At 36.8% G+C, this 11,859-nt stretch overlaps 1 protein-coding gene across 1 annotated transcript; it reads left to right on the forward strand.

Moving 5' to 3' along the window:
• Window positions 1-6,999: 6,999 nt before the first annotated feature.
• On the forward strand, window positions 7,000-7,926 carry LOC101656240 (olfactory receptor 4N5). The gene has a single exon (XM_004698844.1). It carries the CDS (start codon window positions 7,000-7,002, stop codon window positions 7,924-7,926), a length of 927 nt encoding a protein of 308 aa, XP_004698901.1.
• Window positions 7,927-11,859: the final 3,933 nt, after the last annotated feature.

The following is an 11,859-nucleotide window of genomic DNA, read 5'->3' on the forward strand; positions in this document are numbered from 1 at the left end:
ATTAAAATGTTTAAAATTGTGCTTTATAACAGTTTTATAAAATGTGTTTGTTGTTTTAAATTATGTATAACTCCAAAGTTTTTCCCTTCTAATGTAGTACAAAAACTATACTTATTTTCTTTTATGTCTGTTAATATGTTTTTTCTATGTAAACCTTTATTGAAAAACAAAAGGTATTTTGATACTACATAGTACAGGAATCGCATATTTTAAATATAAAATTAATTATAAATCAAGATCACCATAAAGCATATGTATATATTTTTCACTTGAGAGGGTTTATTTCTAGATGAATTTTGTCTACATGAAACCATAAAATTCTTATTTAAAAAGATTTTTTTCTATGACCTTTCATAAAAAGATCTAAAGGCTTACCACCTTGATAGTACCTTCATCAGCCCTACCAATCTTACATTCAATTTCATTACTTCAGTAACTGATAAAATATTAAATTCAAAACCCCCAAATTACTCAAAAAGTGGCCACCCTCACAATCTTGGGTATGTTGGAGCCCATTGTTTCAGCATCTAGGTCAACCCATCTTGTTGAAGGTCTTCCTTTATCTTGAGGATACCTCTACCTTGTGATAGGAGATGTAAGAGCCCCCAATAAAAGTATTTAATTACAAAAAAGTGTTCTTAAGTCTATGCAGAAAGGTCACCCCAGATTTGTTTGATGTGAAAGCCCCACTAAATGAACTGAGTTTTGGCTTAAACTCACCTGTAACAGATTTAAGGAATGGACATACTCCCTTGGATTTAGGCTGGAATGCCCTAGTGTGAGAAGAAGCAGATGACCACTCTCCCAAGGTGATGGATTTGGTGATTGCTGGGCTTTGGTTCAGATCTCTGGTTTTGAGGGTGCCCAAAGAATGGTGGCCCGGACTGCCATATATTTACTATTTTCATGCTTATTGCTTTTTGTGGCATGTGTTGGTCTGGCAGGCATGGTTCTGCCTCTGTGATGGGTGTTATTGAAGGTTTTGCCCTGTCCCAAACCCTCACTGTTTGAGAAAATAGCTTACAGTCAGTTAAGATTTACAGTGAACCCTCGCCACTTCGCGCTTCGACTTCCGCGGCTTTGCTCTATCGCGGTTTTTGTGTAACAGCGCATGCTCTGTCATTACTGCCACTGATTGGCTCATACTGTACACGTTTGATGCCATAAATAATATAATAAATAATAAATGATAATTGTAACGTCCAAAATGTTTTACTGTATTTTCCCTTTTTCGTTTAATAAATTGGGTAATACGAGTGTAATGGTGACTAAAGGGTGTTTTTTCATGTCCTCTATGCTCTAACTACGAAAATATTTGATTTACAAATAAGGAATCCTACTTCGCGGAATTTCATTTATCACGGTAGGGTCTGGAACCGATTAACTGCGATAAACGAGGGTTCACTGTAATCGGTAGTCTATACATGTATACTTCCATTTTCCCAGCAGTGTTTGAGTTCTATAACACTGGCTAAATTAATGACACCATCAATAGAAATCCCAAGGTGATGATTTATAATGTTCTATATCATAAGATATTAATGATGTCTCTAAAGTGACCAGAGACATAGATAAACTATAGACATATCATTGGATTAGGGCAGTGGTTTTCAACCTGTGGGTTGCGACCCTTTGGGAGTCTAACGACCCTTTCATAGGGATCATCCGATTCATAACAGTAGAAAAATGACAGTTATGAAGTAGCAACGAAAATAATTTTATGATTGGGGCGTCGGTCACCACAATATGAAGAACTGTATTGAAGGGTCGCAGCATTAGGAAGATTGAGAACCACTGGATTAGGGACTTATAATTAATCATTGCCTTATTTAAGAACAATTATTTCTTATGACAAGGTCTTACTCAATGCTCACCCTCATGAAGAGATCACATAAATAGTGTGCTATAGCAAAATTGGGTGAGCAAATCAGATGATAATGAGCTATCAGATAAAATAGTTATCTGTGGTCTTAAAGGCTGGTCTTCAAACAGCCATCTAAGTGAGGCTTTAACTATGTCCACAGGGCATAAGCACAGCAGCCCGTGTCATCCAAGGATTGTACATAATAAAATCCAAATCTAATGAAGAGAATGATATTAGGAGGACAGTGGAAACTCCAAATCTATTTGCAGGGTCCCCACATGGATTAAGCTTCTGTTGAATCCCCTCTGACCATATGAGGTAGTTAGTTTATTGTTTCAACCTGGCCAATAAACACATGTGGGATTAATTGAAGGGCAGAGAGATAAATGGCTGGGGAGTCTAGCCTTTCTTGTCTCTTGCTCTTTGATCATCGGACCAGTATGCAGCTACCTTGCTTGTTCTGTGCCTCAATTTTCAAGCTATGCTACCTGTGGGACACCTAACCTGTGGATTGTGTTGCTGTAATTTGAGGTTCCTTCAAGAAAAAAAAAAATTACTCAAAAGGACATTAGCTAGTATATGATTGAATATTTAACCTTTAAAATGTTCTGGTCTTTGCCTCTATAATAATAGCTCCCAGTGGAAGTTTTCTACAGGATTGAGGTAGTTCTGAAACCCTCAAGTGCATTCTGTATTGCATCATAAATTAGAGTAGACCTCAGGTACTACAGTGTCCCATTTTAAGAACATCTATTTAGGATAAAATTCAGAAATAATCAGTTAATGTACCTATCTTCAGAAGAAAGAGGCTAACTGTTTTGGATATTCTTCACATTTAAATGAAAGAAGAGAAGAAGAAAGAAGGAAAGAAAGCTATACTTCTGGGACATTGCTTTCCTAAAACATATCACAGCGGAGCGATGCTGCAGTAAGAATAAAGGTGAGATCTAGTTGCATGTGTTTAGCACTTCTAATTTCTACCTCAAACGAATCTGCTACTCTTTAATGTTAGGATTATTTTAAAGGAGCTCCATATCTTTCATTCTGTTTTTATAAAAAGTAAATATATCAATGGTTTGGGGAGCACCACATCTTTGATTTAAATTTGAATGTAAGAAAATGACTGATATTTTTCCCCATTGTGAATTAAGAGGAGAAAGGTACTGATAATCACAGTAAGTCAAATGTAAAGAAATAAAAGATGGTGAGTTTCAGAGACAATCTTCACTGACTTTAGAGTTTTGAAAACAGAGTGATTTCCATACTCAGCTTGGATGAATTTCTTCTTTTGTATATGATCCTGGAATACACTGATGTAAGATTCAGTATTAGGGACACTAAAATGAAAAAGTCTCCATTCATAACCTCATTCCTTAAACGTCTTCAAGTTTGAAAAATCCACCCAGATCTTCTTCAAATCTCACTAAGTCTGAAATCCACTCAGATTTAAGCCACCACCACGACCTTTTCTGGATAAACTCCAAAGTCCTGGAAAAAGATCTACTGCTATAATTTCCATTTATCATTTGTACTAGAATTTTATTATTGAGTGTTTTCTATCTTAGTTCTGTTTAACTGGAGATGAATAAGCTACTCAATTTGTTTCAGTTAACCTTTTGATTAACTCTACTCTATAGAGTAGAAAGAACGGATATATGTACTTTATTTTATGGATAAGAATTTAAGGTTTTGAAGAGCGAAATGATTTGCTTAAGATTACAGTCAACTGCAAGAATAGTAACTTAAACAAGACAGGATAATCTTCAAACCAGGGCTTTTTCTATAGCATTCACTTGTTAGGTGCCTTCGAGGAAGCCCAGGCAAATGTAACTAAACACTGTCGGGTCCTGTGCCAGCCTCACAATGAATCCCATGTCGGAGCCCATTGTTACGACCGGTATATCAGTTCATCTTATGGAAGGGTTTCCTCTTTATCATTGACTACTTTCTAAGCATCACGTCCTTCTCTAGGGACTGGTTCCTCCTGATAGGATGTTCAAAACATGTGAGACAAAGTCCCATCTTTGCTTCTAAGGAACATTCTGGTTATAGCTCTTCCTAGACAGATTTGTTCATTCCGCTGGTGGTCACTACATCATACAAAATCTTAACATATTAAAAGATTATACAGGTTTTGTTACCCAGCTTATTCATCCTACTTATTTGCCAGGTAATTGTCTTGGTGAAGATTTAGGAATTGAACAAAGCTTTATTTACATAATCTATAACCTTCTTGTCCATTAAATGCATTTTATGCTCTTCACTCTGATGCATATATCTAAAACTTGTGGGAATATATAAAAGTGTGCTTTATTTTTAACAACTCTGAAGGCAGAATCAAAGCAGTATCATTTATTTGCAAATTTACACATTATTTGTTCATGTGGGTAAGAGTAGTTTTAAAGAAATTTCTTCTGGTGCACAAATATAAGATAATCTATTTTTTATCAGGATCAGACACAGAAATAAAATCTGAGAAAACATGAAGTAATTTTTTGTTTCCTTTGTTTTGTTTTATTTTGAATTTTAAACAGTTTTATTGGGATATATTTCACATATAAAATCAATAGTTCAATCCACATGAAGCGATTCTTAATTGACTCAGACATAGTACACTTCAATGAGGATCGCATTCAAGGGGAAGCACAAAACACTGAAGAGTGAATTAAAAGCATTTTAAATCTGTAGAAGAGACCACTAGAACAAAATGGTTGAGAAGCACCTCCCTTGATCGATCTATCATGCAAAGGGTAGGAGAGCTTATGATAAAATGGAGGGTAATAAAGTAAAGAACCCTGGGAAGAGGAGTAAAGATAAGAAGGTGCACAAACAAGAGAAAGATGATAAAATAATAAGCAGAAATGTGGCAGCAAACACAGATATTAATGGGAGAAGGAGAAGAGGAAGCACAGGTAAAAAAAGAAAATCAAATGTAAAAGGAATAATTGATAAAAAGTAGTGTGTGAAGATACAACAGGCAGGAAAGAAGTGGTAGAGACAGAAAATATGAAACAGGCAAGAGGAAATAGGTGGCCAGAAATGAGAGAGTGCACCAGCCTACGAGGGTGATCAGACGCCCGAACTTCTGGCTCCCCCAGCCACTCTGACAGCAGTCTACACAACCCAGGCATGTGCACTGTTGCCCTCAGGCGCTTCTAGTGTGCACTGTGAGAAAGAGAGAAGGCATATGGGCACTCTCCCAAGCCCTGCATCTTTTAGTGCCAGATTGCATGTACGGCTGGAATAAGAAGGAAGACTGGCGCTAACAGGAAGCGTTCATATTACTGTGGCAGCCTACACTGACAATACATCCCTTTTCTGACTGAAGCAGAAAGCTTGTGCCTGTGAGATACGACCTTCTGAGTCTTTATCAGAGGAGCTAACTTTACACCAGGAATGCTCATCTGATACGTGTATCGATTCCCTACCCCTGGATCTGTGATGAGCATAATGTGGGAAGCAGAGTTACGGAAGGTACATAATAGAAAGTGGGAGAGGGGAAAAAAAAAGATAGCAGATAATTAAGTGGTATGGAATTCAGACTTGGGTAGAGAGGTAGATGATCAGAAATAAAAACAAAGGAAGAGTAGAGGATTCTCTGAGTGCTCCTTGAATCTTAAAATGGTAAATCTTAGGAGCATAAAATAACTGTCCATGGACAAACTATGAAATAGGTGGTGAAACTTTCTGACTTAGAGCAGGTTACTGAAAGCATGACGGGGAGGTAAGCCGGTGAAGGCCACTGAGTACCTACCTGGAGAAAAGACAGGGGGAAGCTACTAAAGGGAGTTGAAAAGGCATCAAAAAGACTTATTATCTGATTTTCATTTCCTTTCATTCACTGTGTGTGTTTATACCTGCATAAGTCTGTGATCCCATGCATCAATATGTACACCCACCCCACAATCTTTGGCTAATAGTTTTTTTAAATGTTACTAGCCGTATCTAGTAGATCTTATGATGTTTCCTAATTGGTATTCTATAAGATATAAATAGAAGGCCTACATTTCTCATTATCTTTTGTTTTGGGTTCTTTTTTCCCTGCTGGTCATTTCTCATTATTTAAAAAAATGTTTTAAAATCTTTTCTTGCTTGCTCCAGTTTCTAGAGATGCCACAAATAATTTAAGTTAAAAAATGATTAGCAACTTCCCCACCCCTCATGCAACCTCCCAACATAGATATTCCACAGCATTTTTTTAAGAAGTTACTATATTGATATAAAATTAACATTATAAAAGTCACCATTTCAAGTGAAAGTTCAATGGTCTTAAGTGTATTTGCAGGGTTATATAAGCATCATGATAACCTGAATTTGGAACATTTTTATCACCCCCAAAATAAATCTCATGCGCATTAATAGTCACTCATTATCCCAATCCCAGCCCCAAACAACTACTATTCTACTGTCTAGCTCTATAGATTTTCCTTTCACATAAATGGAATTACAGCATATGTGCCTCTCATGACTGGTCCGTTTTAACTGACCATGAGGCTTGTGAGGCTTGTTCAGAGTGCTTCATGTTCTTGCAGTGATGCTGAAAAGGGCATCAGACCACGACAATATGACAGGGACTAGTAAGTCATGAATTCAGGAAACGAAGGAGAAGACCGACAGGAGCAACTAGGTATTCTTCACAAACTGAAGGACCTTCCAAAACGCGTTGTTCTCTGGGGATGAGAAGTAGGAACCAAAAGCCCTGCAAATAACCTGAGCATCAGAACATCTATCAGAAATAGTGCACGGGTACCACAACCACCACTATCATCAAAAAAACAGCAACAAATAAAAAAAAGATAACTTTAATAATGTGTTCCAATCAGGATATTTTCCATATACTTCAAAGTATGTACCAGTGGTAGGGCAAGGACATGCCAGAGTCCTATGGAGGAGTAAGTATATTGTTAAATGGAAAAAAAAGTGCTATTTTATGAATGGTGCCTAAGTGTGAATTCGGTAAGTTGTACAGTAGATGTGTTTACCCAGGACATAGGAAAGTGATGGGCATTGATTGCTAATTGTTTCAGGTTGGAGAAGTGTTGGTTGTAGCAAATCATATTTTCCACTTGAAAACAGGTATGATGTTTGGCTATAATAACAGGCAATGTTCTTCTTTCTCTGTAGATCAAGAAGTCATGGAGAGGGACAATGGCACAGTGGTGACCGAATTCATTCTCCTCGGTCTGACCCAGTCGCAAGATGTTCAACTTCTGGTCTTTGTGCTCGTCTCAGTTTTCTACCTCATCATTCTCCCTGGAAATGTCCTCATCATTCTCACTATAAGATCAGACCCTGCCCTCACAGCACCCCTCTACTTCTTCCTTGGCAACCTGGCTTTTCTGGATGCATCGTACTCTTTTATTGTGGCTCCCAGGATGCTGGTAGACTTCCTTTCTAAGAAGAAGGTGATTTCCTATAGGGGCTGCATGACTCAGCTCTTTTTCTTGCACTTCCTTGGAGCTGGGGAGATGTTTCTTCTTGTTGTGATGGCCTTTGACCGCTACATTGCTATATGTCAGCCTTTACACTATCCGACTATCATGAAGCCTAGAGCCTGCTATGCATTATTGTTGGCTCTTTGGATTGGGGGCTTTGCTCATTCCATTGTCCAAGTGGCTCTTATTCTACATTTGCCCTTCTGTGGTCCAAACCAACTGGATAATTTCTTCTGTGATGTCCCTCAGGTCATCAAACTGGCCTGTGTAGACACTTTTGTCGTGGAGCTCTTGATGGTCTCCAACAGCGGCTTGCTCACCCTTCTGTGTTTCCTGGGTCTCCTGGCCTCCTATGCTGTCATCCTCTGCCGTATCAGAGGACACTCTTCTGAAGGGAAGCACAAGGCCGTGTCCACGTGCACCACTCACATCATCATCGTGTTTCTCATGTTCGGACCTGCCATTTTCATCTACACTCGCCCCTTCAGAGCCTTCCCAGCTGACAAAGTGGTCTCTCTCTTCCACACAGTCATTTTTCCTTTGATGAACCCAGTGATTTATACCCTTCGCAACCAGGAAGTGAAAGCATCTATGAAAAGGTTGTTGAGTAGGTACAAAGCTTGCTGAACGGAATAGAAGAATGAGAAAATCATGACAGGAGAAAGGCCACCTGAAATTAAATTATTTATTCAAGCTCTCAATCAATCATGTTTTTAAGGAAATGTTTTATTTGATACGCAGTTCCCATTTTGGAGCACTAGTTTAATCATATGAATGAAACAGGTAAGATTCCATTTCTGGAGTTCTGTCAAGTGGATAAAGACTGGTTAACATATGAAGCAAACAGTGACGAAAGGGAGACAGAATACTCTGACACAAGTTGAAGATCGTGTTACGCTAGAGTTGGACAGAGGGAAAGAGATAGTTACTTTACTTTTAATTGTCGAAGAATGTCTTGTTGAATGGTTTATTAGATGATCTCCAATGACATGGATGGGTCAGCATATAATTAAATTATAAGCAGAGTGAATGGCCATTATGTGGACCTAAAAATCTTAAGATATTGATACATTTGAAGATATAAACAGATTGGAGTAGGTGAATTGTAGTTAGTGAGTGTGAAAATGCCAAGAAATTCATGCTGTTAGAGAGGTTGGTATGGAGAAAATATTTGAGGCGATACTGAGAAGTTTAGGTATTTGAGGTAATACCAAGAAGTCTAGGTATGTCTCATGCTGAGTACCTTTACTTCTAGGTCATTACAGCAGGTAAGGCAAGAAAATATGTGTATACTAATCCGTGTACACACACACACACACACACACACACTCACACATGCACACACATATGTATATACTTGTGTTTGTAACTATCTATATCTTTATTAAGTTAAAGAATAAAATCAACTAATGCAATATCACAAGGATGGTTCTAGCCTCCTCTTCTTGCTTATTTTCAAATTGTCACTCAAGAATATAAAACCTGTAGCTAACCAGTTGTCATCTATATATTTAATTGTTCAATTCCAGTATACATATATAGTACTATAGTGTTTCAAACCTGTGCTTTCTTGGGAACAACTGTATTGATTAGAGGATAGTGGTGATGTGCAGTCCTTTCCTTTCAGAGACTCTATACATTTTCAAAGTCACTTATGCCAGGACCTTCCCACCACTCTTCCACCACTTTGTTGAGGTTGTTTTGCACATTTACAATGCAGTTAGATTCCATAGTGCCTTCTTTTTGTCCAACCTAATAGTCTTGGACTTAATTTGCTGTGTTTATAATGTTTATATTGAAAGTGATTATTATTGACAAGACTGGATTTAAATTTGCTGTCTTGCCAACTGCTTGCAATTTATATTTTACCACTTAACTGGTTAAATTAATCACTATTTAAAATTGTATTTTTCTTCAATATTGGGTGTGTTTTTTAAAAAAAAATAGTGATTGCCCTAGCATTTATAATTAAAAGATTAAACGAAAAGAAAACAATAATATTTCCATCAATAGATTTTGACTCATAGCAGCCCTATTGCACAGAGCAGAACTGCCCATATGGTTTTCAAGGTTATAACTCTTCAGAGAGATGTGCTGCTACATCTTTCTTCCATGGATGAGTTCAATCCATTGACCTTTTGGTTAGCAGCCAAGCACTTAACCATTATGTCCCCAGAGTTCTTCTAGTAGTTGCAATATATATCTTTAATGATCTAGAGTCTACCTTCAAATGAGACTTTACTTCTTGCTCTGAATTTAGAAAACTTAGATCAATGTATCCCTATCATTTTTCCATTGTTATTAACTTTACTTTCATCTTTGCTATAATATGAACAGAAAACACACAGTGCATTGTCAATTGCTACTATTTTTGCTTTAGACAGTTATAGAGGAAATATAACACAAATGAATTTAATTTTTTATCTTTATTTATACTAGCCTCAGCACTCTATATCTTTATATTGATGTATGTTTTTCTCTAGTATTAATGACTTCTGCTTAATGAATTAATGAATTCAGACCATCTGGGAATAAAGGTATTCATTTTCAAAACTTACGTGAGAAAGTATTTTTTTTCTCCTCCATGTTAAGATGAAATTTTCACTAGGTATAGGATTTTAGTTGTTATATTTTATTTTTTCCTTTATTATTTTGAAGATGTCCTTTCATTGTCCTTTGATTTATACAGATTCTTTTCCCCCCGTTTCCATCATTTTTATTTAGTTAGTTAGTTTTTGTGCAGATTCTTATAAGAAACCTATTATAATTTTTATTTCTTCCTCTATATCGGACATGCAGTTGTTTCCTCTAGCTAGCATTAAGATTTTCTGTTTTAACTGATTTTTATCAGTTGACTATGAGCTGTTTTTTGGCTGGTATTTTTGGTCCTGCTTCCTTTTCTTTTTAAAACTCTTTTTGGACATCTGATTTAGCATCTTTCAATAATCATGAAATGTTTTTATATGTATTTTCTCCTTATATTACTCCTTAAATGGTTTACTTTTGGAATCTACTTAGAAACTTATTGAACCCTTCAGCTGTTAGAGAGCTCTTCTGTTTCATTCTAGTCACTTTTGTACACTTTGGTCGTTTTCTGTTTCTATTGGCCTGTCTTCCAGTTCAGTATATTTTTCTTTAGTCATGTTCAATCAACTAATAAGTTCATCAATGGCATTCTTGATATTACTGTGGCTTAAATTCCTAATAATCTCATTTGATTCCATGTTACAGTTTACTTTTCTCTGTTGAAAGTATTCATTGACTAATCTATGTTTCCACCTTTTCATTAGATACTTTAAGATATTAATAATATTATTAAGTTCTCAAACACATCCATGTCATATCTGGGCCTGGTTCTATTGATCCCTTTGCCTCATGACAATGTTTTCCCCTTTTCGTCATGGTTTGTATGTACTTCAAATTATTTGTGGTGAAAGCTGAAAATCTCTTTTGGTACAATAAAGAGTAAGATAAATACATTTTATGGCTAAATATGAGTAAAACGTTGTTTCCCTGTGTCTTTAGCTTTAGGCTTTGGATCGAAATGATGAGGATGGTTCCTAGCTTTTGTAGTTATGTCAGTTCATCAAGGTTCAAATCCATCTCGCAATGTAAACTTAGACACTTTAACAGTGATTTTCTCCGCTTGCAAAGCTTTATTATTGGAAAACACTACATTAATATAGAACCTGGTATAGTCTTCCCCATGTTGATTTTATACATGCTTGTAAGAAATTTTCATCTTCTGTATATTCTATGATAAACTTACATTTGTTTATATCTCCTTAAGATTTTTTAATTTTATTCTCTTCCACAAATTCAAGTTCTATAATGATGCTACTCTTCTTTCATATGGGGTTTACACATTTCTTACTTTTTATTGCCTTAAGCATTGAATCATTGCTCCTTAAAAACCATCATTGGCCTACACTCATATGGAGCCCTGTGGTGTAATAGTTTCAATCCGTATGGTCAGCAGTTCAAAACCACCAGCAGCTCCTGTAACTCCCATAAACAGTTACAGTCTCAGAAACCCATAAAGGGTCACTCTGAGTCAGCACTGACCCCATGGTAGTGAGAATGAGTGAATACATGCCTGTATGTAATAGCACTTTTCTTCTCTTTATTGTCTCCTGTAATATCAAATACATTTGATTTTAAACCCAGTGTCTAATTTATTGAAAAAGCCACAGATGGTGCTGTCTTCCTCTAAAGAATGTTTATTCTTTCTTCTTCTAGGCACATGCAGAGAAGTATGATCAAATTAACGCAAATGGAGACGGAGCTAAGTCAAGCCTAGAGTGGCAGACTGACTTCTAAGGTACCTTCCTTGGATCCTGACCTCCCCGTGCTCATACCATTGTACAGTCTCCTATGTTGAATGTGGAGGAATGGATTTTAAAGCCTTCATTCATACAACCAAGAGAAACTGAATTCATTCACAACTTGAATGTCCTCAGTAGACCCCCATGCGTGATGTTGCTTCATCTAGCTGTTTGAATGCAGTCTTATGAACCCTACGCAAAGAGCGCAGCAAACTGTGACTAGTCCCTGATACAC

The sequence above is a fragment of the Echinops telfairi genome, unplaced genomic scaffold, assembly GCF_000313985.2.
Source record: "Echinops telfairi isolate 266 unplaced genomic scaffold, ASM31398v2 ScPeMD7_18;HRSCAF=68, whole genome shotgun sequence".
Classification (NCBI taxonomy): Eukaryota; Metazoa; Chordata; class Mammalia; order Afrosoricida; family Tenrecidae; genus Echinops; species Echinops telfairi.

What these genes read in the sequence shown, in the direction of transcription:
- LOC101656240 (XM_004698844.1), top strand. Translation starts at nt 7,000, where the DNA reads ATGGAGAGGGACAATGGCACAGTGGTGACCGAATTCATTCTCCTCGGT.